Below are 27892 nucleotides of genomic sequence, written 5' to 3' on the forward strand. Positions count from 1 at the left end.
TTATTCTCAAAGACTAAATGTAGATTATATGCTCTTGATTCAGGTTCGTAGGTTTTTAGAATTTTACAACTGTTTGTTTAACAGTTTCATTCGATACAAATGGACTGCCTAATTCGATTCTCTGCGAGAATTCTATATTAAATTTATTTCAAACACTGATTTATCTTTGACTTGGGGTAAAATAGATTAACATAAACTTCCTGTACTATTCTATCAATTTTACCACAAAGACTAACAGTGCGATGAGATGAAGTTCAAAGATTTGGAAAGCTTTACCAAGCAACTTTTTCTACATGTAGATATAACAAGATGAATTACTTTTCTGTTTTTAATAATGAAATTGTAAGTCCCAAATTTTCATATTTAATAAGAATTGTTTTATTTTATTATTAAAAATGCAAACTGTTGCCGCGGCCCACAGTCAAATGTCAGATGACAAATCTCTGCCTTGATCAGAAAGGAAATCTTACTAGGGAGAAGAAGAAGAGTAATTTCAACCCACATGTGTTAAAGTTTGCGACTTATAGTTGAAGAAGTTACCGATCAAATCCAGTAAATCTACAAAGATTATCACAAAGTTAAAGGTTCAGTCAGAATATATAAGTTCGACGGTTAGTGAAATTGGTAAAGTACAGTGTCACGAATCCTAATTTATCTCTTTGTACGCTACAATACAGGTGGTACGGGAAGAAGTAAATCGGGTCAACCCGCATAGGCCTCATCGCGCTTTATCCGTTTAAACGGGAATGTGAGTTTTAGCATAATTGGCCATAAAAGCCACAATTAACCATCGTTTCTTATCCAGATACTTCGCGAAAGTGCCCATGTAAAGTACTTCATCCCACCTTACTTCAGTGATTCTCAACCGTAGTATTCGTCATTTGAGATCGCTGGCTGAACCTGGATCGTTACACTGTACATTATCGTCACCTGTAAAAGAAAACAGAGTTGTGAGTACCTTGAAGAAAACCTGAAATGAAATGTAAACTGAATGTACTTACCAATTATATTAGGTCGAACTTTAGGCAGTCGCTAACTAAAGGTCGAAAAATTAAGAAACATAAAAGCTAAATTTGAAGGAGGAAAGGATTATACTAAATATTTGTGAGTAGGAATGGAATACTCTAAAATTTCCTTAATTAGGGGAGATGAGGGCATAACGAGCACCCAGGGCATAATGAGCACTCCCTTTTTCTACATAAGTACGTATTTTCTTAAACAAATTTTTATGAGGATTTGTTTCGTTTTACATCTAGTATTAATTTTTCACCAAAAATGAAATATCCTTTTCATCTTTACAGAAATATTAAATAATTACCAGCTAGGTTCTCAAATGACGAAAATATTATAATTTTTGAGCACCACCAAATAAGCTTTTATGACCTTTAAATCATCTTGATCTGAAATGTACGCACTGCAACATGATCTACACATTGTTTCTCAATTTTCAACAACATAAAATTTTTGATTTTCCACATTAATCAATTTTAAAACGCTTTTTTACTTTAATTTGTTCACTAGAGGCGAACAGAGCACTATCAATGAAGGCATAATGAGCATTTTCTGCCGGGGAATCTTGCAGCGAATTCAACTCGATGAAGTCAACTGAGTAATAGAGCTACAGCTTAACTGATCGTCTGACGATTTGGCCTATTGGTTAGATGTCGGAGAGGTAATCAGTGGACTCGAGTTCGATTCCTGCTCGAGGGGATTTTTTTTGCACATTCCATTCATGATTGATTTTTTTTATTGTTACATTATACGGCTAATAGCATCAAAGCATCATCCGTCAAACAAAACACCAGAAACATAATGTATGAGCATGTGTTAATTCTTTGAATTCTACAAACAGACCTAGATTATTTTGTTATTGCTTAGTTTGATAAATCTACGCCTCACCGTTTAGTGCAATCATGATCATGAATGATAAATAAAAAAAAAATCACCTCGACCAGGAATCGAACTCGAGCCTACTGATAACCTCTCCGACATCTTACCAATAGGCCAAATCGTCAGACGATACAATTTAAGCTGTAGCTCTATTACTCAGTTGACTTCATCGAGTCGAATTCGCTGCTAGAATCCCCGGCATAAAACGCTCATTATGCCTTCATTAATGGTGCCTCGGGGGTTTTCTCATTATGCCTCTACAGTGACTGGTTTTCTGCTTTGGGCGAGAATTTTTAAAATGCATTTTTAAACGTTTCTATCTACTTTTTCAAGTTTCGTTCAATTAGGCAATAGACTATTTGAGTGTCTGAACACGAAACAATGATGTAATTCACATATTACAGCTGTTCTCTATGGTTAAATAAGCGTTTTCCTTAAGGTGGCCATTATGCCCCCATCTCCCCTAATAATTATTATAATAAAATTTCAGTTGAGCTGTTTGAGAACTGCTGCAAAACTTAAGCACGTCTTTTCAAAATCCAAATTTACCGGAATACAAACTGTAGAAGTTTACTGATTAAGGCACTAGGGAAACCAGCAAGTACAAAACTAAACAATACTTGTTGACAAAAAAAAATTGAATAAGAAATGATTCAATCTACACACAAAACTTTCGGGGCTCCACTTAGCAAAAATTCGCTGTTACTTTCCGTTAGCAAAAATATTTTTTTACTGTTGAGTTAGCACTTTCTAATTTTGTTTTCCTTTTTGCTCAAGTTGAGTAAAAATAACCCATTTGCTACTGATTTTAGTATTTCCAGTAGCATGGACTCGAACTTTTAGTTTGTACATGAACCGCGTTTCGTTTGACAGAGGAATTTTGTTTTTGTTTTCTTTTCGGGCGGTCGCGATTTCAAAACGCTTGCGTTTTCGGAACATAATATTGCATTCCGTTTTCTCCTGGATGAAAGAACCTTCATCAGATAGAATGGGCGGCCGTGCACAATCGATGGGTTCTTCCCGAGCTGAATCGTGGTTTTCAGTGTTCCCGAGAAATCCTGTCGGAAGACGACGGGTGATAGCCCGCCCGGGATGACGATTTGGGTGAGTATTATTTCACCTTGCTGCGGCTGTCTATCGTTGACGCCCCCGACTCCACCTGCATATCCAGCTTGATTACCCCCAAAGCCACTCGTCCGTGGCCACCACTAGCGAGTATAGGAAGAGGAAGCGGAACGGCCCCCAAGGCAAACCACTGCAGGGTTTCCGGAAATCAGCCAGCTTCTCATGATTATCTGGGTAGTCAGACCAGAGGCCAAGCACAATTTTTTTCCCCCTTCTGGTTGGTTGAAACCTGTTTGGAATGGCTGCACCGAAACCAACAACACAAAACCTTTATAAGTAAGTGCAAAGTGGACTGTAGGTAAAATTTGAAGAAAGCCGTTGTTCTGTATTCGTGTTGCATTCCGTGCTTAAGGGTTACATGAAAATTTCAACTTCTTTTTTTATATTTGATGTTTTCTTTGTTTTCAGGTTATAAAATTTTTCTGCCCCTGCTCGTGGCTCGTACTCGTGCTCCTGTTCAAAAAATCATACTGATGTTCTGCCGATTCGATGGTCATTTGGCCCCGCTGGCTCTGTGATCCAGATTCAGACCGCTCTCACTCTGCCGTCTAGATCAATGGGCATGAAAATGTCGGTTTTCGTTTACGTTGCTAGAGGCGAAAAAATCGTTGCCGGAAGGACTTTTTTTTGTGTTTGCCATAAAAAGAACAAAAGGTTGGTAAGTTTTTTTTAAATTAATATAATTCGCTCAATCAATATTGTGCTTTTCGCACCTTGTTCGTAGCAATTTCTGCATTGAATTTGAATTTGAAAGAATTTTTTTTTCCATTATTTCAGGTTTTCAAAATTTATACGTCTTCTGGAACTGCTATTAACGTTATGCAGTCAAGCATTGTGCATCGTAATGGAATCATATGTGGATATCAACCGGTACATGTCAAGCACCGAGGAAATGATGGAAAGAGAAAAGAATGAGTCGATGAGATGTAAGAAACTCTAGCATATTAAAAGTGGTAATTATTTGATTTAATTAAACTATGTAGCCTGTAGTTCAATAAGTTTAATCATTCGCAGATTGGAACTACCAAGTGAGAACTTCAACAAAACCCTCTGTGCTACTCTATGATCTCACCAACAAAGATTAAACGGCTTCGATTTTGGTATCATAAGGAGAAAAAAGGTAAGTTGAAAAGTTTTTTTAGATAAACATTCTAATATCAAATAAGACCATAAGAGCCCAAGAGGTATGAGTGGAAAACTGCTCTATTAAGATTAATAATGCTCAACGATTCTCTAAATTAAAATCTATCTGAAAAGGTGATTTGCCCAATATTAAGCTTTGCTTGCTTGCTCATGCTTTTTGATCGATCAAAAACTACCACTTCGCGAAAAATATATGGAAAATCACAACATACGTCAACTTGGAAGCGTGTTTTGTTGAAAATAGTTTTTTTTTTGCTCTTTCAACCCTTTCGTCTTGAAATGGTTCGATAAATTAATGTAAATTTCAAACTCGAAATAAGTTTTCGCCCCCTGAACGGTTTCAAGGCGAATTTTTGTCAGCCATCATTTAAGATTACTTATGTTCTAAATGAAATTCTTTGCAAAAAATATCGTTACATAAATAATTAGATGATGAACGTGTTTTTTTATCCATATTCATAATATCGGCTGCAATAAAACGAAATTATACATACCCATATCAAATGTAAGAATGGAAATCTGAATTCTGTACATGAAACAGAATCTTAAGACAACTATTTTCTACTTCCTGTTTCGAGTTTTTTTTTTGAGGTTTTCTTCTAATATAAAGATTTATCCCACCTCAAAAAAGAATCTAATATATTGTTCTTCAATGTGACTTAATCTGTCCAGCATTACTAACAATTTAATTTGTTTTCCAATTCTCAGATTCCGGAGGATGTGAGCCATGGTTCTTATATCAATATCTTCGGCATTCATGGAACGCCATCAAGTTTTGAAAAAACACCAGCGGGGGATGAAAAATAGTGCATCCTTCGGACGGTTGTTGCTGTGGTTACTATAATCAAGGCTAACGGCTTGTTACTACTCCCTTCCTAAGCAGGTGTTTAAAATTGTTTGAGTATACTTCATAAAGTGTAAAATAAAATGAAATAAATCCAAAATGCATTACATATATTCATTTCTAAATAGAACTACAACGGATAATTTAAAATCTTAAATTTACTAAAATTCTAGTAATTTTTGGGGGCAAAAACATTTTTGCTAAGAATTTAGCAATGAAAGATTTCAGTTACTGGAAAATTAGTAAAAACTTAGTCAGGACACATTTAGCTATTTTGCTAAAATTTTAGTTAAAAAAAATTGCTAAATTGATTGCTAAGTTTTTAGCTGGTCAAATTTGAGCAAAATTTTGCTAATTTTCGGCCTCGGAAATTTTGTGTGTAAGCTTCGTCGAGAATTTGTATGATATGTACATTCCTCACGATAAGTTATGAAATAGTTAAAAAAAAGTTACCTATACCTTTGACTGATAAGTTTTTTCTTCCAGCTCCACGAACTTTCGGCCGGCCGCTCCGATTGATGAAAAACTTCATGCTGCCGATGCTGTTGGCCCTGGGTGGCATCAAAATGTTGCTGATGTTCCTAACGCTGATCAGCTTGAAGACCCTAGCCGTCTCGGTCGCCATTCTGGTGCTAAACATCAGCGTCGGTTTGGCCAAGATCATTCATTTCTTCAAGTATGGAAATGGGGTTGTTAGCTTGGGAGGGGGCGGAGGAATTGGCGTCGGTGGAACAGGTTTCGGTGCCCCACTTCACGGACCCCCGGAAAAGACCGTTAATGTCCATGTCCATGCTGATCCCAGCCATCAGCTGTTGATGGAAACACCTACGGCGGCATCCTTTGGAAACATTTTTAAGCCATCTTCTAGTTTTGCGCCAACGTTTTCCTACGCCCGGAAGGATGTCTTGGAACCGATCTTCACGGACTATCCGAAGATGGTCTACTCTCAGAAGGCGAGCAGCACCAATGAACCGTTTGCCGCCCAGTGGGAAAGGCCCAGCTTTTCGGTCAAGAAGCGATAGCGTATCAACACCAGAAACTTCCGCCGGCCAGGCGCCGGTTTTTCAATAAGCGCCATCTAGCCAACTAACTAGCCGAAATACCAAAACTCTGAAACTATTTCATAGCTGTTAGATCCTTTTGTTAGCTAACAAAAACACAACACTAAACAGTCATTCGTGCACGCGCTAGCCTACTTAGTGTAGAAACTTTAAGCTGACTATATCTTTGAGATTTTTTGTTTCCGGGAAAAAATCCTCAGATGTTCAAGTATCAAGTTCTGAGAACGTTGAAGAAGAACCAGATTAGACCCTGTCTCCTTGAGGCGATTTGAAGGAGTCCAAGCAAACGAAACTGTAAAGAGATTCTTCCGTACTCTTAAGTAATTTATTTATTTATTTCAGTCCTTGCTTCCTAGTTGAAACTAGGCGCCACGAACGTGCAATCCCTTTGACAAACATTCCATCCGCCCTTTTTCCCAATATTTATTAGAAAACATTTCTCAAACGGATTGAACGCTTCTAGGCAGTAAAGAGTAGTAAATAGTACCCAGGTGTAATAAACCCGATCCAGTGTAGATTAGTAACGATTGTGTGTGCGAATTAGTAATTAAGTAGTAGAGACTAGCCAGCCGATGCGTTAACCGTTAATAAAATTCATGAACAAAAAAAAATTACATTTCACGGAAATTCCGGTGGTGAACTTTCGATTTTGTTGGCTATTATCACAGACATGTAGACAGCGGCGTTTTGGAAAGAAAGCAAAAGTAAGGATGGGTACCTACTGAATTCGGTTGTAGAAATGAAAAAAAAAACACATTTGAAACACATGCATGACTCTGGACACGCGTGAGTTAGGGCTACCTTCCTATTGCAATCGCCTAAATTTTTGTTTTTTTTTTGTTTGAAAACATTAGCCCCAGACATTAAGAAGTGAAAATAAAATGGTTGTACGAGAGCCAACACTGATATAGAGATGTCAGACTAGCGTTTTTGTTGTCTTACTTGGTTGTTTCTATATGCACCCACAATATGCGGAGAAATGGAAAAATCATCGAAGCGAAACAGTAGCAAAAAATCTGTGGTAGGCAAAGGGGTGTAGGTGGAATGTTTAAATTTGTTGAATGCCACTTTGCCGATAAAACTATATCCTCCTATCGCGTTTCAATTGCTATGATCTGTTGTCGATAATTTCGGTTCAATTACAAACCTTTTTCGATTAGAGCTTTAAAGCTTTCAATCATTGAAAAGTAATTAAATAAATTATAATTTACTAGACGGTTGCCTGGAAAATGTATAACCCTGCATTATGCAGGACATATATAGCCAAGGCCGGATTAAGGGGGGGGGGGGGCAAAAGGGACAATTACCCTCGAGGGAAAAAAGTTTTAACATTACTTTAATCATACTACTTCAACTACTTATATGGAAAGAAATCAAAACTAAAAAATCGGAATGAAAACTTGAAAATAACAACTTGAGGGGACCCGTGAAATAAGATCTAGAATAGTTTTTTTCTTACATAAGTTAAGGGAGCCCCCTAGAGTAAGCAGTGAAGGAGTTCTCCCGCATTTTGCAAGCTGAAAATATCAAAATCATGCTATTGAATTTCAAAATTTTCAACCCAAAATCTAAAAAACAAAACCGAATTTGAGAAAAAAAATCGAAAAAATTAAGAAGAATACGAGGCAACACCTCAAATTTTCATTTTTTTTTATCGAAACATGTCAGTAAGGATATTCTGTACAGAACAGGTAAAATAAAGAAAAAAAATCTCCTCATTAACATCCTCTAATATATAAAGATGAGTTGGACTATATGTTTGTTTGTTTGTATGCACCTTATACAAATCCATACCGCTGAACCGATCAGCCTGAAATTTGGTACATAGATGTAGTTGGACCAGGGTAAGGTTTTAGTAATAGTTCTGAACCCATCCCACCTAAGAAAAGGGACCCTCCCATACAACTTTCTACTTTATTCCCACGAACCAAAAGTCATGGCACCCATTTTGTCAACCGACTTTTTCCTCCTTGGCGGGTTGTTTTCACCATCACCATGGGCCGGGCATTAGAATTGACCATCCAGGATTCACGTGTACTGGAAAGCAAATCAAAGCCTGCTAATCATTTAAAATTGAAAGCGGGAATTTTGGCGCGTTTTTTCCTTCTACTGTTTGTAGCACGGGGCAAAAGCACGAGGTTCTGGGATGAAATAATGAGCCTACATTTCAGATGAAATAATACTACTGGGCTGTTAGGAATACCTACCGCCCCTGGGGGACGTTTAAAGTCTACAAGAATATGCATTATTTAAAGTATGGATACAATGATTCATCTTCATAATAAATTGACTTCTTAAGCTGAACTACTATCTTAATAGACCAAGGATGAGCAATCCGCGGCTCACGGGCCACATGTGGTCCGCCAAACCCTTTTGTGCGGCCGCGAAGCTTTTTTCAAATTTTTATGCCCAAACTTTTTTCTACAATGGATTGTTAGCAAAATTTATATGATTTGATAAAATATGCACTTATCTATATTTGCTTCAGAATCATTCACTTTAATCTGGAATTTCAAGCATTTATTATGTTCTGTTCAAGGCATAAATGTAATATAATCGGTATAACGTAATATTGGAGTTTTCTTATTCAGGATACATTTTTCCTAATTATTCAACCCCTACCGCTTTGAAAAGCAAAATCCATTAAAGTGAGTTGGAAGAGCAGCCAAAAATCGGAAACTACAAATGATCAAAAGAATTTGGAAGTTCGTTAGTGAAGTCAGTAAAGCGTTGTAGTAAAGCAAAAGTAAAGTTGTACTAAAACCGTTCAATTCAAACAAATGATTTCTAAAAATTTTCATATTCACAATAATTAATGTGATAATTGTGTCCTAGCAAATGTTCAATAGAATGTTATGAAAAAGATGTTATTTGAATAACACCTTTTTCATAACATTTTCAAATGATGAAGTATTTTTGATAACAACTATTAGTGGAACTTTCAACATCTAAAAAAAACTAATCATGGAAAAATGTGAAAAAAGCAAACAATTGAAAACACGCTAAGTGAGTCTTTAACAAGGTTAAATTTAAAGATTAAAAATGAGGACTTCGATGCAAATATAATCGATTTTGAGTTAATAATGCTAAACGATTTTTCATATTACAACTTAATTAGGTTAGTTTTTCATGTTTTAAGCCTTCTATTGAGATTCATTTAAGCGTCTTCGTCTGCAAGGGTCTCAAATATAAAGCCAGATCTGCTCAATCTAAAAAATAGTTTTTTGCTATAATATGAATAAGCATTGAAAACAAATTATTTTTAAATTGAAGTTACTATAAACCTTGTAACTAATAGTTTTAATCAAAACAAAAACTTTAAATAGACTACTAACGAAACAATCAAAGATTGCATGCCCAAACATGGGCCACATTTGGTATAATGATGAATATAAAGCTTAGAAAATTTCGAAAAGCCAAACGACTAATTTTGATTTATACTTTATATGAACCCGAGCAAGGAGGGGTTAAATCAGCTAGTTACAAATAAACGTCTTCCACAATAATAATGATTGTCATTACGTTAATTTTCCAAGTAATGTTTACTGCACTAAAATAGCAGCAAATTTCGCCAAAACTGGCTCACAGTGCTAAGAGAGATCAGAGAAGCTTTATGATAAACATTTCAGAATTTTACCCGGGCAGTATCCGGGTTAAAACCGCGTATTATTATAAAGGGTGATACGGTCAAAATTTGGTCAAAATCAACTTGACGCATTTCTTTGAATTTTGCATTTAAAAAACCTGAACGCCCCTCATTTTGAAGGTGTTTGTGTGTGTAGAATGTTTGGATTTTTTGATTTTGGAATTCACTCTTCAGTTGTCAAAATGCCGTCCAAGGAAGAAGAGCAGCGTATCAAAATTTTGCTCGCGCATCGTAAAAATCCGAGCTACTGGCACGCAAAGCTTGCAAAATCGCTAAAAGTCGCAAAATCAACCGTTACAAATGTAATTAAAGTGTTTGGGAAACGTTTGTCGACAGCCAGAAAGTCTGGATAGGGGGGAAATCGAAAACCGGAAGCCGCTGAGACGACAAAGAGAGTTGCCGGTAGTTTCAAGCGAACCCCTAACCTCTTTCTCCGAGATGCCGCAAATAAGCTGGGTGTATCGTCTTCAACCGTGCATCGAGCCAAAAAACGAGCCGGACTATCGACTTACAAGAAGGTAGTGACTCCAAATCGCGATGATAAACAAAATACGACAGCTAAAGCTCGATCCCGGAGGCTGTACACGACGGTGCTGACGAAGTTTGACTGCGCGGTAATGGACGACGAAACCTACGTCAATGCCGACTACAAGCAGCTTCCGGGACAGGAGTTTTATACGGCAAAAAGAAGGGGAAAGGTAGCAGATATTTTCAAGCACATGAAACAGTCAAAGTTCGCAAAGAAATATCTGGATTGGCAAGCCATCTGTAGCTGTGGCTTGAAAAGCAGCATTTTCATAGCTTCCGGGACTGCCAACCAAGAATTTTACGTGAAAGAGTGTTTGAATAAACGTATGCTGCCTTTCCTGAAGAAACACGGTTGTTCCGTACTGTTTTGGCCGGATTTGGCATCTTACAATTACGGTAAAAAGGCCATGGAGTGGTACGCCGCCAACAACGTGTAGGTGGTTCCCAAGGACAAGAACCCTCCCAACACGCCAGAGCTCCGCCCAATTGAGAAATACTGGGCTATTGTCAAGCGGAACCTAAAGAAGACCAAAAAAACTGCTAAGGACGAGCAGCAGTTCAAGGCAAACTGGCTTTCTGCGGCGAATAAGGTGGACAAGGTGGCTGTACAAAATCTGATGGCAGGGATTAAGCGTAAGGCCCGGCAATTCGGATTTGGAAAAGCGGAAGCCTAACTGAATATTTTTCCTGAATTTTATACTAAATAAACTTGAAAAAGAAATTTAATTTGATTTTTTTAATAAACGATTTCACCGATTTATACGCGTTTTCCCTTGACCAAATTTTGACCTTATCACCCTTTAGACTCGAAAACTACTGAACCGATCAATGTAAAGTTGGGTTTGTAAGAGTTTTTGGAGTCGGAGATGGTTTCTAAAATGCTTAAAGGAGGGAGGAAGGGAAGGGGGAGGACTCCCATACAAAATTATCAAAAAAAAAAACAAAATTTTAGAAATCTTTGATGTATTTTGTTAAAAATTCATGAACGTAAGCGTTTTGGCGTAATGAGATGATTTGTCTAATTCACATTTTTTGTTTAATTTGATGATATATTGTATCGATTTACGCTTCCCATTTTATTAAATGAAGATGAGAGTCTTCATTTAATAAAATGGGAATTCAATGAATGTAACATACATAATATTAATGAAACTAATGTGTTTTCGTAAAATCTGGCACACATTTTAATTTTGTTCAAATTTGCCGGTATCTATGTGAATATTCCTCCCGCTACAAAAAGCGGCAATTGTTTTTAAATTTAAAGGGTTTTTTTTAATTGTATTAAATATTACTCCTTTTTTTCGAAAGAGAAGCTCCTTAAACCTTAAAACCTGAATGTTAAGTTGAAACCTAAGACAATCTAGAAGCTCAGATGCCATGAAAAATAGTTCGAATTTTATTATTGAAATTTTATTAAAAAAAGAAGTTTATTTTAATTAAAATAATTTTAACATACTTGAATTTTTCCTTGATAGGGGTAGCAAAGCACACCGGGTCAGCTAGTGTATTATAAAATATCTAAGCCGGTATGCTTTATTAACTTTGTAGAATTTAAGAAATTTTTAGTGAAAACTATTTTAATTTTTGTGTATAAGCTTATCGTTTTTAATTGAAATTTCAACATCAAGAACAACCTCTTTTAATGAGAGTTTCTTAAAATTTGAATAGTTGTGGCAATGACGATTGATTCTTATTATGAAATTTTGACTCTACCTTTATTGGCTTCATAAGTTCTCGAATTATGCCAAAAAAAATTTTGAAAGCCTTCCTCCTCCTTCCGTTTTTCCTTTGAAAGGAAGAATCCAAAAAACATTTCTGGAGCCCAAAAAAATTAAACTTTTCGTGTGTTTGGTCAGGTACGCTGTGATACTAATTACACTAATTTTTGATCCAATTTAAATTTAATTTTGCATCTGTTCTGTCCCTAAAACCGACATAAGAAAATACAAAGATGCTGCATACATTCAGGAGTAAAAACTGCGTGTGAGGCATTAGGCATAAGGCGCTGCCTTATGTCTGATTTTGGAGGCTAATAGTTTTACTCAAGATCATATTTTAATTTTATAAAATGACGCGATTAGTTGATATTTTGATGGAAAACTCGTTACAAAATCTCGAATAATGCTTTTTTTATTAATTTTACTACTTTTGAGTCATTAACAATCAGTTCATAACGGTCAAGGGTTACATAAATTGACTTTCAATGCCAGCATAGATAAGTGAAAATTGCAACAGAAAAGACGTATGTTTTTCAATCTGCTAAAAATATTATTTGATTTCACAAAATTTTAGCAAAAATAACAAAGCTTGTATGGAAAGATCTTGAAAAAGTGTTGTTTCAAATTTCGACAAGATTTATAAACAATCACCTTGGGAAAAGTAAATAGTTCCGCTCCAGATCAGATTTCGGCTAGTTCCTTTCAAGATTTTTTGCCCTAGCATTCATAAAAGAATGAAATCTAGTGCAGCTTCGAACATCCTAACAACTTGGACAGGCTGCAATTTCTAAAGCCTAGTCCACACTAGGCAACATGAACTGCGATTTTTGTTATGAGACGAACTTTGTTGTCTGTTGTTGTTGTTCAAAACCTGAGACGGTCTCAGCGTCTCCCGAAGAAAATGGGAGACGCTGAGACCGTCTCGAGACGAACCGTCTCCTAGTGTGGACTAGGCTTAACACAATAATATTTTGAATGCTTGTGCTTATGTTTATACTTCTTATGCTTATGATTATGATATACACAGCCAGAACTTGTCTGCATCCCACACGGTAAATTTAGATTATTCAGAGACTGAATAATTTCGGTTCAGCGGTCGCACCATGTATGAAGATTAAAACAACTGAGTTGGAATCCATCAAAATTCTGAGTTGTTTTCATCTATTGACTTCCAAAGCCTGGAACTTAGCGAAGACGCCTACGTTTTCGAACCAAATAGATGAAAACAACTCAGAGAGTTCCAAAAACCAGTGTTGATTGTCAAATTAAGTGGTGTCGAAAGGATAAATACAAAATTCTACAAATTTATCTTTCTTCCAACAATCTCTACGGAAGCCATCATTCACAACTGTAAGTATAGGGGAGAATGAGGGTACTTGATCCCTGGGGATACTTGATTCCTTAGCTATATCTCGAAACTGGAATGTCTTACAAAGATCAAATGTCTAGAAAAATGTGCCAAAATGAACAAAATAACAATGCTTGCAGATTAAAAAATTTTAACAAAATAATTGTTTGAGTAATTGAACTTTGTTTGAAAAATTTCACAAAAAAATCTAACTTGAAGGTCTTTTTTCATAACTATAAAATGTTCCTTACATTGAAAAAATATGAGAAAAATATTGGTTCCAATATATCAAACGTTTGATCGTTATATGAACTTCATAATGCCATATTTTCAAAGCAATGGAAAACTCTTAACTTTTTTCAGAAAAAGTTTTCTTAAATGTTGATTATGGGTACAATTGATCCCTAGAGTTAAAAACGGCATATTCTTCTTCTGAATTGATCGTTATCATTTCTGGTTACGAGCATACTAATATTTATCCAAAAACTAATATTTATCAAACAATTGTCTGAAAAAAGGGCTAAAAAATTAATTTTCTCTTAATTATAAAAAAAATACCGCTTTTAAGTATGCAATGTTATAAACGTTGAGACAAAATTATAGAATTTTCTCATCTGTCAGCTATAAATTGTGAAATGAGAACAAACATGACCAAAATAGTCAATTAACATTCTACCTTGGGGTTTTGTTTGATTTTTATACAAGGATTAGGGCTTCCTGAATAAAAGATCAAGTTTCCTTCAATAGGGGATCAAGTCTCCCCTAACTTCAGAAAAATCGTAATTTTTTTACTCCCACGAAAATGCTTCTAGTTCATTAACGGGTTCAAGTGTCGTTCTAAATTTGGAGCATAGAAACTTGAGGTTACAAGCTGTCAGAAAGTGTAAAAGATGGCGAGTTGCTAAATTTTTCTAAAAAGTTATGGTGAAAATAAGAAAAAGGGATCAAGTATCCCCACTCTCCCCAAATTTTCTCATAATTTTGAAGTGTAAATCATTTTCACCTATGGTGTTTTCTTTTTTCTTGTCTTTTCAGATCAGCTCAAATTAGACAGAGTGTGCTGGCGGGTGAGCGTGCCAAGTGGGACAGCACGTAGTTTCACCGGCTGGATGCAGTCAAATGGTCCGGTGGCACTAATTTTTTTTTGTTGTTTGGTAAAAATAAAACCAACCGGATAAAAATGCACGCATCCATCTTCTAATTACACCGTAAAATTGTCTTTTTTCTTTTTGAAATCAGAAATTCCATTCAAAACCGCTTTAAAATTTCATAATTTTTTGATTTTTTTTTTCATTCAGTCGATCCATGAACAAGCCTAAATCACCCTGAACAAAAACAACTCAGAATTCGCGAAAACCCCTACAATTCATTTCTGAGTTTTGACCTCTAATTAAAATTTGAGTTTTCCTAGGTTTGGCGCATTTTGAATTGTCTTCCTTCAAATCTGAGTCAAGGAGAATAAGAGTGTAGTGAGACGTAAATGTACATTTACGACTCATCATTACACGAAAAAAATTTCGGCATTTCCCTTAAAGAATTTATAAATTGGCACAAAACCCATTTTCAGGTGCGGTTTCACAGAAGAAACAAAAATTATGTTGATTTTTTAGAACAAAATATTCAACTTCAAATTTACTCATGTGTACGTTACTTAAAAATTCTGCATGAGTTTCGAACCAAAACGAAGCTTCAAGGACCCCAGGGTTTGAGAAATTCAATAATTACCCCAAAACGACTCATTCTAGTGCCCAATCCATCTCCACTTACGTTCCCAAATATTGATTTCAACCCTCTTTTGAGAACGCCGGCGTCAAATGCATGATCAATCGAATAAAGTAGTCACAAAATGAATGAAAAAATATAAATTTATTCAAATAGGGATATCACCGCAATCGCAATGTTTTATGAGTTTTGTATTCTGTGTTTTTTTTTTTAATCTGATCATTTTAAAAAGACCATAAAAAATGTGGTTTCCGCATCGTTGGTGAATGAATTTAAAAGTTATTAGGTTTTAATTTTAACTGAAAAATGGTAATTCAAGTCAGAATAAAAATTGCGCTAATAAAACCAACCGACGACAACCCTGACCCAAAAATGCCATCCCATACAGCAGCATAATGGCATGCTAATTATATTGCATACCCACCAGGCGCAAAACTCCGGTGCTATAAAAGTTGGAAAATTGAAAGCCAGATGCAGGGAAACGGTGATCTGAATATGAATTCAATTCTTGACTTTCCTTCTCTTCGGCTTTACCATAAATTGAAAATACAGTTCGTTTAATTTGGAGTAATTTTGTTAAATCAGGGCCTAAACTTTGGAAAAGTCCAAGTTTGGCTGATATTTAATCATTAAACAAAGATGTAAAATAGCCAAATAAAGCTTAGTTCTTTTAGAAATGGGACACTTTCTTATGCTTATAGCTCATTTACTAGTAATTGGACATTCAAAATTTTGACAGCATTTTGCTGCCTGTGAAAAGTATAATCCGACCTATTTTTTTCCAATATTTTCCATTATTTATCAAATTGATAGCTGACAAAACCGTTGATTATTCAGAGAATTATGGTGTGTGAGTGGTATAAAAGTATGCAAACACTGTCAAAAATGTCCACAAATTTCAAATCAAGCATTGGAGTGAAGCACATGATCGGCAACTACGGTTAAGGGTTTTCAGGGAAGTTAAGTTTCATACCAGCATTTTCAAATTTTGAATAAGCGAAAAACTAAGTGTAGATCGCGGAAATGTCCTAAAAAATTTTCTCCGATGAGCTTAAAGTGTTGCCTAGTTATGAGTCATTCAAACCTAACTTCAAACAAAAATGTTTTGCTTGTCCAGAGCTCGTAAGCTGTATAGCCGGTACCGAGGCTATGGGACAGATGATTTCTGATAAACGACAAAACTTTTGAAAAACCCCTTTTCAAACAAAATCCAGCGGTTGAATCCTACATATACCATGACTGCTCGTGGCAAGATCCCTGGCGTATTATAGTATGTATTTGCTGGTTGTTTTGTTGTTGATTTGCCAAGATTCCTGCGAGAAATAACAAAAAATTTCAAAACTAAAACTTTGGTTTTCGCTATTTTTAAAAGCCTAAAAAGAGTAGATAATATTGTATGTATCCTTCGTAACCTACGATCTATATTAGGTAACCGATTATACTTTAAGTTCAATCTCATGATGGTTTTACTTCGTTTTTTATCAGATTTTGCCTGCAGAAGTTCCCTTTTACGTCGAATCCGGCCCGGTTGGCCGAATCCAAATTCGAAATTTTTTTTAAATTTTGTAAATTAAATTCAGTTTTTGTTGGCATCTTCAATTGGCTTAAATCAACCATTTTGATTCGCGTTAAGCACATTGCATTTCTCACTGATTTATGTGTGAATATGTTGAGCGTTATCACTACTTGATGTTCATGTTCTCCAAACCTCCTACATGTTTTCGACTTTAAGCCTTTAAGCGATACAGTATCAATTTCATTTGCCTTTTTAATCCCATTTTCCTAAACTCTCGGAACGGGGAAAAGATCCCGCTGATTGGTTTACCAACTCGTTTCTTGCATCTTCAAACGGTACCTCCCGAAAAACTCGTTCGGGGAACAGAGTTTTTCACCGCGAAGACACATTCCAACAAGTCGCGCCTCGCACGAAATCTTAGACGAACCCACCCACGGTTATCTGTGAAGGTAAGTTTAACGAGTTTCTCGATTTTTTTTTACAGGATTCAGACATGACGGTGCTTCAAGTCAAATTTCACATTGGGATTTTTTTTCCAAAATTTTATCCGTTAAATTTACCTTTAAAATTTTTTCAGTTAAACTGTGTTATAACTGTGTTAAACATGTGCTATGCACAGCGATTTTCAAATGCCATCTGCCAATTTTCCAAGATGCCCGGAAAAGTGAAAACAAACCTGCTGGCGGACGAAAAAGAGGACAGTTACACGGAGACAAGCTAAACAAGAGTCGCACCGCTATCAAGACGATGGACGCAGGCCTAAGTAAACAAACACGTTAGTGGGAAGAAATATTACCAGTAAATAACGCATGGTTCCGCTGATAAATTTGTCGGGCCATTCGTATCCGTTACGGCTGCCAGAGACCGGGATCACTCTGCGAAAGAAAAAAAAACCTATCCGTGATATCTTACCATTGGCAATTTCCATTCAGTAGCATCTCCGCATGGCTTGACCTCTTCATCCCATCCTCCTGCTGCGCCTTTGATGCGGATGCGGGATGCTGCTGTTGCGTTGCACGACTCGGTCCGCGAATTTTCCTGATCCTATCCCAACCGTTAGCTTTCGGGAATTTGGACGGCTTGATCCGAATGGTTTGGTGAGGTTTGAAGAGGGCACTTTCCAGTACTCACCCACCACCCGATCGTGGATCGTCACCAAAAAAACCGGTGCGCAAAACTCCATTTGAGGCCACCGAAAGGCGGCGCGGAAAAACTCTCACATTTGATACGGCGATTAATTTCGCTATCGCGCGGTTTACTTTTAGACTTTTAGACCTTTTTTTCCTAGTTCGAGACAAGCTTATTAGAAAGGTTGATAACGACATATTCATGCGAGTGCGGAGATTAATTAACGGCACCCCATAGGTGTCTTCACTAGCATGAGGAGGAATTTGGACGAGTGGAGTCAATCCTATAAATGCAAGGAAATTCGGTTTGCAATCGACGCAGATGCACTTCTTTGAATTACTCCTGAATTTATGCAAGTTGTTACGAAAATACGTTTATAACGAATCCTCAGGTAAATCCATTAAAATTGTCTTTAAGGGTAGTTTTCGAAAAAAAATTTACGTACATTGCAATTTTGGAAAAAATACCTACAAATTTTCTAAAACTATATGAAAAATGACCAAACAAAACAACATAAAAGCGTGTTTTCTCAAAATCAGCTTATGTGCACTTATTAGGCTATGTACGGCCGTTAGTATAAGTAGGACTGATTGACTTCATCCGTTCAGAAGAGAAAAATAAAATTATATCAAGATGAGATATTTTGATATTCAATTTTTTTTTATATAAAAATGAGATGTAATTCAGCACTTATAGGATGTTAAAATAACTCATATTATAACAAAAGGTCCATGAAAGAATAACTAAATTATATCACCCTTTGATAGCATTCTATCGAGATTTTAACTCAATCAGATAGGATATTGACCACGAAAAAAAACAAAAATTTGAATCTTGCAAAGCTTTCATGCAATGTTTGCATTGGTCTTAAGTACTTGTATGCAAGGTTACATTAACTCTTGCTCAAGCTTCCATGTATTGTTTCAAACAGTGGTCCGAATATCACTCATTTTCAATGAATGTTCCTGATTGCACTTCGCAACTGAACGAATAGCGATCGGGTTTTGTTATTGATTGCTACTGGACCTATCCGATCATCGTTCGTTCTATTCATCGCTAACATATAGATCACCTCGCACGATGCTTGCTGTCAAAACAGTGCAGCACTATCATCCAATTGGAATCTCACCAAAGAGCGATGCATATGGCGAATCATGTTCGTCTAGGATCAGGAGTGAATGGTTCAGGAAGTGAGTGAGTGATACATTCAACCGATCATTAGCAAATGTTGTTTGTTTTTAAACATAGCCAATTAATAAATTTATTTGAATTTACAGCGTTTTTTACACCAGTAAGAATAAAATCAAATTGTAGTTGTCTTTGTGAGGGAAAGATGTTCACTTCCGCCGTGTTTTCGATTTCAAAAAAACCAGGCGGATACTGAGTGAGTGACATTCAGAATGGATCAGTTTGTATCTCCCTCATCTCTGATATGCGATGTTTGCAAAATCGATGATTCTGAATGATGCGACTCGGTTTGCATAGCTGAGTGGAGCGCTGATCGAGATTGCATACCAGTCGGGCGAAGCAGTTGCGAGAGGCGCTTTCCTATTATACAGTCAGAATGTTTCAAATAAGAAACGTATCCTGAGTGTTTATTTTGATTGATTTTCTGACCATTGGTTTCAAACTTGCACAACTCTTGAAAAGTTTGGATACTGCCATCGGATTCCGATCAGGAGAGCATATCAAATATTCTACTCAAACCCATCTCAATGAGATATTATCACTATATCTGATTTGGTACAATCAGTTTTTTCTTCTGCCTCAGTTTGCTTGTAGGGAAAGCTATAAATTGGAATTCTGAAGCTCTCATTTCAATGCATCGTCCGATCAGAAGAGAAAAGCTTAATAATATCAATATGAGATATTTTGATATTCATTTTTTTCCTACCTGGATGAGTTATAATTTAGTACTCGTAGGATCTTAAAATATCTCAAATTATATCATTAAGTCGGTACAACCATAACTAAATAATATCAACCGTTGTTTTAATTTATACAAAATTATAACTTGTGACGGAATAAATTATGGCTTTTGGTGCCACAAATAATGAACGCCAACATAATTATAATGGCAACATTGATGCGTTGCTAAAGCATGGATCACTACAAATCTGGACGCACTATTTATTTTACCATAGTGCTCCTAGTTGTCGGATCTGGAATGTTTTGGCAGCACTTTGTAGAGGAATGTTTCTTCTACCAGTGCTGAAAATTTCATTACGATTCGCTTTGTTTCAAAAAAGTTACACGTGATGGAAGCCGCGAGATGAAAATAAATTTTGAACACCCACGTGAAAAACCCGACGTGGTCGGGTTCAAAAATCGCGAAATCGTTAAAAATGGTCAAATCAACCGTGTGTAGCGTTCTCAAACGTTTCCGTGAGATGCGTACTATAGATCGGCAGGTTCATACCAAGCGTCGTAGTGGAATTAAGGATCGGAAACTGCATTTAAAGGTGTTGAGAACGATCAAGGAAAACACAGGGTAGTCGGACTATGACATTGTCAAGAAATTCAACGCCGACCGGTGCACCGTCAGCAGAATTCGTCTACGCGAAGGAATACGATCCTATCGGATCAGTAAGCAACCAAACCGGACATTGAAGCAGAATTTAGTAGCCAAAGAAGATTCCAACGAAGTTCGACGGATGCATCCTCATGGATGACGAAACGTACGTGAAGATGGATTTTGGGCAGCTTTCTGGCCAAAAATTATGTAAAGCCACTGCAGTGGTGCACTGCACTGGTCATGGTGATGTCCCCGGCAACTTCAAATTCGTTTTTGCTGATAAGTGTGCAAGAAAATGTTTGATCTGGCAAGGTATTTGCAGCTGCGGACGAAAAATTCCGGTTTTTGTGAAAAACAAGACCATGGACTCCGAAATTTACAAGGAGGAATGCCTGAAAAACTTTTTTTTTCGTACATTAGATCTCACAAAGGACTAGTTAAGTTTTCGCCAGATTTGGCAAGCTGCCACTACAGCTAGGAGGTTCTACAGTGGTATTGGGCCAACGGGTGGTTTTGTCGAAAAGGACATCAACCCACCCAACTGCCCTCAATTCCGCCCTATCGAAAAATTTTGGGCAATTGTCAAGCAGAAGATGAAGAAGAATAGTAGGACGACTCGGGAAGTGACAGAGATGAAGAGATTGTGGAACAAAATGGTCGCTGAGGTCAGCGAATAGGGTGTTCAAACTATAATGAGTGATACTCAACCAAAAGTTCGAAAATTCATCAAAACAACATCGGAATAATTTTTTTTATTATTTTTCCTTTAAAGTGCAATAAAAACCCTACATTTCAAGTACAAAACATTTTTATTTCATTCACATATCTCCGAGATAGACCCGTTTTAATGCATCCAGATTTGTAGTGATCCATGCTTTAAATTCAGAAAAAAACCCATTTTATTTCCCTCAAAATGATCAATTTAAAGAGCGACTTACATTTCTTCCTTCCTTGCCATCTGGAGGCTGCCCGAAACCACGCCGATGATGCCTATTTGTCCGGCTGCAGATTGTAGACGAGCGAAGCCTTGGTGCACTCTGTGCCAATGTCGCTGCACACACATGCCGTTGGTTGCTAACTCGCGACCCTGCACGTTCCGGCTTGGGCCGCTGAACGCGCACATCCTTCTGCTGGATCCTGTTGTTCAGGTGGTTCTCCGGAAGAAATGCTCCTGCTGGGTTGTCATCCGATGACCAATGGGTTTTCCCGGTTGCAACCAGGAACGCCTTCCACCTCCCGCACGTGGTTTTCCTATTTCGCCGATCCCTCGATGCCACTCGTCCTGGGGAACCTTTGGCGCTTCTCGGCGCCTTGTGTACAATGGACACCGCAAGCAAAATGGTAACATGCAGCAAAAACTTGCTGAGGGTTTTCCGGCCAAGTGGCTTTCTGCCCAATAAATGCTCCCACGACTGGTGAAGATGATAGGGCACCAACTGCTGAACCCTGAGCCGAAGTATCACCAAAGGATGCCAAAAAAGGGGTCCTATTGGGACGGAAAAGTAGGGTTAGAAAATATACTCTTGATGGAATCTAACCTCATCTTACTTCCGACCCCTTTCAGATGCTGCTGTGCCGAGTGCCTTGTGTTTTTGCTGGCGGAATGTTGTAGAATGGACTTTAACGTCGGTTCTGTAATGGAGTTTAGTGAGCCTTTTCCGAAGTGCATTTTGCTGTGTCTCTTACCTACGTTTCTCCTGTGCCTTACGCACTTTGTCCCTCTTGGAGGGAAGCTTTTTAATCCCTTTTGTGTCCAGATGGCGGATGCGAAAGGGACCACGAACAGGAGTACTTGGCCCCGTCTGTCTAATCATGCTTTTTTGGCACCACGGAGAATCACTCCCGACGCACGCGATTCTTTGCAACGCCACTCTTTCCCGGTGCGGTAATATTTCGCTGTTCCGTCTCGAACTTTTCTGAGCGACGCGTCAGTATTGCCAACTTGCAGAACAAAATTCATCCGCGGGTGAAAACTCTCCTCTCCTTTTTCTTATGACCGATATTCTTTTTGGTCAATCCAACAGTGTACCGATGTTTGGCTTACAAGCCTTCATCCCGCTTAATTTCTCGCAGCTGTTTTGGCTCAGTGTTTGTTTCTTATTTCGCTAAATTTGAAATACTCAGAGCTCGGCTTCATTTTACTCAGACTTCTCCTTTTGTATGAGGCAGCCGTCGCTTGATCTAAAACGACTCAGTTTTACGAGTAGCTGCTACTCAGAGGACACGAAAATTGGCACTCAGCAAATTCAAGTGCTTGAAGGCGACAACTGGGTAAATGTTGATCAGTTTTTTCAAGGCCTTCCATTACTTCACGCAGAAAAATTTATTTTAATATCAATAAAACTTGGGCCGAAAATAATAAAAATTTTGTTTGGAAAAAAGCAGAAATATATTTTTGTCTATATAAATAAAAAACGCTACTTGGAATTAAACTTATCGTTTATGTTTAAGTAATATAGGCCCTTTTTGAAAATGAACCATATTTATAATTTCATAATAATAAAATTTTGGGTAAAATGGAAAAAATAGATTTGAAAGAAAATTTATTTTCGATGTTCAAAATTATAATTTTTTTGTGGTTTTAAAAATTAAAGTTTGATTTGTAACAATGCAATGCATTTTGAAACATTAGTTGATAATATTTTCAGATTCTGCTGTATTAATATACACATGTTTTTTTATGTTTCTTTATTTATTCACTCCGGGGTCACGGGGTATCACTAACAATCATTAATTGACTCCTCCAGCTGGCTTTGGGAACAACACCAAACCATTATTTCAACCGGCGATGCTGCTGGTGGCAAAGGCCAACTCGGGAAGGGCCTCTCCATGGCCGTCCATGACGAGTCTACAGAATTTCGGCCCTGTGGAGTTGGATGTCGAGGTAGTCTATTCTGCCCATCGATCTGTAAAAATTAAATTATTTTCATGTATATTTTACAAAATTTGCTCACGATTTTGTATAATAAAATTAGCTTACCTGTCATGGAACAAATATGCGAGTAAAAACATCCATTCAGGACCGGATCAAGATAACTCCATCAAAAGGTATCCATCCGTTTTTTCTGCTGCTCTAAAAGCCAGGCTGTGTTCCGGCATGCACTCACCAGGAACACCGACCCGTTCGTGCCTGTATGTCCGCACCATGTTCCCGTTTCCGAGGTTCTCTGCAAACAAAATAAGTTTAAAAGATAAAAAATATAACTTAAGTTTTGAAATCTACCGGTGTCTGGTCCAGCAAGAACGGTAAATGAGGTTTAGCCGCTTTTTTAATATTTCCGACGTTCCACAGTTCTCCGACTTTGTACCGTCGGGCCATCCTGTTGTTGTTTTGTTCAGTCGGGTACTGGAAAATTTTCATTTTTTTTTTCTTTTTTTCACTTATCGTTTTTAAGTTGCACGTTCAATGAAATAAACCGAATTTTGGTTGCAAATTAAACCAAATTTTATTTGTAAGTGATAAAAATGTGTATGTATAAATAACAAAATTTTGTTATTATTCTCGATCTAATTTTTCGTGAAAGCTATTTAAAAATCTGCATCAAATACACAAAATATAATAACAAAACGTTTTGTTGAAACTATCCCCCATTCTTTTTCTGCGTGTTGTCGCTTTTGTCTGCAATAAACATCGGAAAACCCTATTTCTAATGGTAAATATCAACTTATAGTGAACCTGTATATAAGAGAAGTGACATCTGAAACACAAAATTCCAATCGAGCAAAAGAACTGTCAAAATCGATTCCAATCGATCCGAGCATTTTGTCGCAGAGCTTTTACCTTTCTTATTGAAAACTCAACCAAGGAAGGTATTGCGATTGTTGTTAAAATTCAAACAGATAATTTTTTAGCTGGTCATATGAATTTATGATTAGGTGCAATTTTTGTTTAATGCTTTGGTGAATCATGTTTCTAGTTAGAAAGCTAACTGATTATTGACGAAATTCAAGTCATTCATACCGTTTATCACGATCCTCCGGGCATCGAGTTCAATGCTATTTTGTTGGATTAAGGAGCGTTCACTTTAGAGCTTGAACATTGAGCCAGAAAACAGTGCTGGGAATTTTTTTGTCCAAGGTTTCGGCGATGTGCCACATATTTCATTTTAAGAGGGATCAGATGTCGCTTCTCTTATATGAAGGTTCACTATCAACTTATAATAACAATTTATGAACAATCAGATAATTTTGATTTTATTTTAGGGCTTGATAATGGAAAATACCCTCATCTGTGGGTATAGGAATCATTCTCGGATAGCGAGGCAAATCACTATGAGAAAAGCAACAACTGTGAAAATTTAGTTTAAGATTTCTGGAAAACATAAAAGTATATTCCAAAAAATGTTACTGTTTTTATTATTTTAATCTACATTATCATTAATTTCACTGGGTTTGACTATTCCTACGTAATAGAAACGGCCAAAATTTGCTCCGGAATGATTCGCGCATTCTGAGTAACCCCTACTCAGTTAGTCAGTTCTGAGTAAAGGCCGTTTAGTCAGAACTGAGTAAGTGCGGTTTTGGCGACAACAGAGTACCCGTCACTCTGAACTGAGTAGCTGAAAGTTAGCGAGATCCCCTAGGGGTGATCATGTGCATTTCAGGTGTACACGCTCTTGCGCTTTTGAAGGGAAATGGGTAAAAGTAATTGTTTGCGTAATTGCTCCTAATATCGTATGAAAATTACCAAGCCTAGAATTATATGTAACAAACTCAGTCCGGTAGGATATATCAACTAAAAATCTTATTGGAATTTTGTGCAAAAAAATTCGATAAGAGTTCATAAGTATCGAAATCATCACTTTTCCATCTCCATCCTATCCCACCAGCTGCGTGCCTACTGCTCTACCTAAGCTTGTTAGTGAGTGAATTATTTTCCTACTTATTCTCCATTGCGTTTTGTTGTGTTGAGAAAGTGTTTAGAACACTTCAAACTTGCAGAGCTTCTATAAAAAAAGTTATTAGCAAAAAACCGGTTTTTTAGACACGCCCTGCTTTTTTAATCTTGAAAAAATCATAGAGCAATACCGTTCCATTGCACGACTTTGGTATGTTCAGCAAAGTTACTTCAAAAGATACAATCTATAGTTTCTAGAACATTTTTATACTCTATCTATTCACCGAAAGAATTTAGTATCTCGAATTTCCACGGTATTGACACGTCCTAATAATTCACCTTTTTAAAAGAAAGCGCTTGTTATATGAAGTAACTTTGTAGAACAAATTATTTTTCTAAAACGGATCGATTTTGTGTTATTAATTTTGTCTCGCTAAATGTTCGATCTGGACCACTGTGCATTGGCCGATGCAGGCTGCTTGTTTAGGGACGTTTTTCAAGCGCGCAAAAATAGCAGCCATTTGGCTTCGATGAAAATGCCCAATGGAAAAATATATAAGTCCACCTGATGTATTGTAGTTTAGCTCAGAAAACTCAACGAATGAAAATGCACTCAAAGCCAAATGTACCTGATCGAGTATGAAAATAATTGAATGATTTTTCGGTTTTTGATCTGTGTTTGTTTTCGTTGACATAAAAAACATCACATCAAGATAAAATTGGAAAAATATTATCATAACTTAGAATAAATTAAGATGATGAACACAAATTTATTTATTTATTTATTTATTTATTTATTGTCTTCGAGAACAAATGTTTCACACAGACTTATTATAATAATAGTTGCCTTAATCTATTTTTGTACACCTGTTTTGAGATTCCAAAATCGAAGATGCTAGCACATTGATTGAAGTAGCGGTTGCACGTGTCCAAAGGGTTGTAGAAACCATAAGTAGTCCGATGACCGGGAATCCAGAGGAACTGCTGATGTCGGAGTGACCGTGTAGGGGCGGATAAACTAATAACATTTTGTAGGAGTTCGCTATTGTCGATGTTCCCGCTCAATATGTCGTATGTGAACAAACACTGTAAAAATTTCCTTCTCCGGGCAAGCGTATCTAAATGTATAAGGTTGCAGCGATGTTCGTATGGAGTACCCGCATGGAGCAGTATTATACAATAACGATCCCCATTATCTTCCTCCCAAGACACTCAAAAGATTCCCTTTATAGTTTGTGGATTATTAATGAACGATTATACTAATCGTTTTTTCATGAAATGGAATCGTTTAGACACAAATAACGATACCGGGAACGGATTGTTAAGTAAATAAACGATTCATTTTTTTGCTTTTTTCTATTCGCTCTGAAGCTAGCTGTATCATACGTGGAATCTTTTCTGAATGATCGTCTCATAAGAAAAATAACGATACAGCATATCGTGGAGTGTTGATAAAAAGATAAAAATTAATAATTTTTTGTTCGATTTTCAGAATTAATTAAAAACATTTTGTCAATTTATTCCATTTATTTTATTTTATTTACCATACTTATCAAGTACCGCCGCACCTTCTAATATTTAGCTCCTTCCGGATGTTCCGAATAACGCCTTCCGGATGATGTGAGTAGCACCATCGGCATGGGTGTTGCTTGCATTGTTGTTTGGCCATATTGAGGAAGTGACCGCTCGTCGCTGGTCGTCGTTGCTTCAATCCTCCAATTGTTGTTTCTTTTCGCTGCTACTGCACTTCCGACCGATTTTCTCCCTACCAGCTTCGCGCTGCTGCTACGATGGTGTTGCTTCCAGCTTATTTTGACTGCAGGGTTTTTCCTCCGAACCTGAATAAATGTCCAATTAAGACAAATGATTAATAAAGAATCATTATAAAAACTTTTTTTCAAATGCTTGAACATACCTCTAACCTCGCGCTGTTTTGATTCCTCGGAGGCCTGGATCTGGCCACAACCACAGCCCGTTAAATTTACGCGAACTGCTCGAAGTATTTGTTTTTTTTTTTACCGAAATCCGCCCGCGTGTAGTTTGACAGCAGAAAAGGGGAAGCGTGTTGCTAAAATAATCATTTTATTTTTAAAACTATTCACTGTATCTTTAAGAAATAATTTTTAATCATTTCAACCCGTTGCAAAAATAATCAATTGATTTCTTGGAATATTAATTGTATCTTTCATAAATAATATTATATCACTATTATATCGCTTCTAGCAAATGCACATTGAGCCAAGACACACCTTGGAACGTTACTATTAATGTAATCAGAACGGAATAATATGGAAGATATGGAGTATCGTATTTAGCTATGCGGGTAGTGATTTCAGGATTCCATCTAAGTTTCCGAAGAGCGAAGCGGATAAAGGCTCGTTGAACACCTTCAATGGATTGACTTAGTCTCGATTGGTACGGGGCCCAAACAGGAGCTGCGTACTCAAGAATGCTTCTGACGATCGAGCAATAAAGCGTTTTGTGAGTGTATACATCGTTGAAATGAGTTGTATTTCGACGATTGAAACCAAGCATTGCATAAGCCTTTGCAGTTATGGTAGTAATGTGCGTGTGGAATCTCAACCGACTATCAAATGTAACTCCTAGGTCCTTGATTGTTTCAATCCTTTCGAGGGAATGGTTGCTCATAGAGTATTCATAACGAAGTAAGTTGCGTGATCTTGAGAAACTCACTATTTTACATTTTTCAACATTCACCAGCATACCGTTTGTCATGCACCATATCGTAACAGCGTTCAGATCATTCTGTAGTAAAATATAGTCTAGCGGTGACGTAATTGACCGAAAAAGTTTCAAATCATCTGCGTAGAATAGTTTATATAAAGTTATTCGATCGCACAAATCGTTCAC

The 27892-nt window shown here is 37.0% G+C and overlaps 1 protein-coding gene across 1 annotated transcript in view; it reads left to right on the forward strand.

Annotated features, from left to right (window-relative positions):
• LOC129755013 (uncharacterized) overlaps positions 1–7281 on the forward strand; it is a 43413-nt gene extending 36132 nt beyond the window's left edge. The window contains exon 3 of the mRNA XM_055751310.1: positions 5489–7281. Within this exon, the coding sequence (XP_055607285.1) occupies positions 5489–6024 (536 nt within the window). The 3' untranslated portion in view covers positions 6025–7281. The remainder of the gene's footprint in view (positions 1–5488) is intronic.
• The last annotated feature ends 20611 nt before the right edge of the window (positions 7282–27892 follow it).

Source organism: Uranotaenia lowii, chromosome 3, assembly GCF_029784155.1.
Source record: "Uranotaenia lowii strain MFRU-FL chromosome 3, ASM2978415v1, whole genome shotgun sequence".
Lineage (NCBI taxonomy): Eukaryota > Metazoa > Arthropoda > Insecta > Diptera > Culicidae > Uranotaenia > Uranotaenia lowii.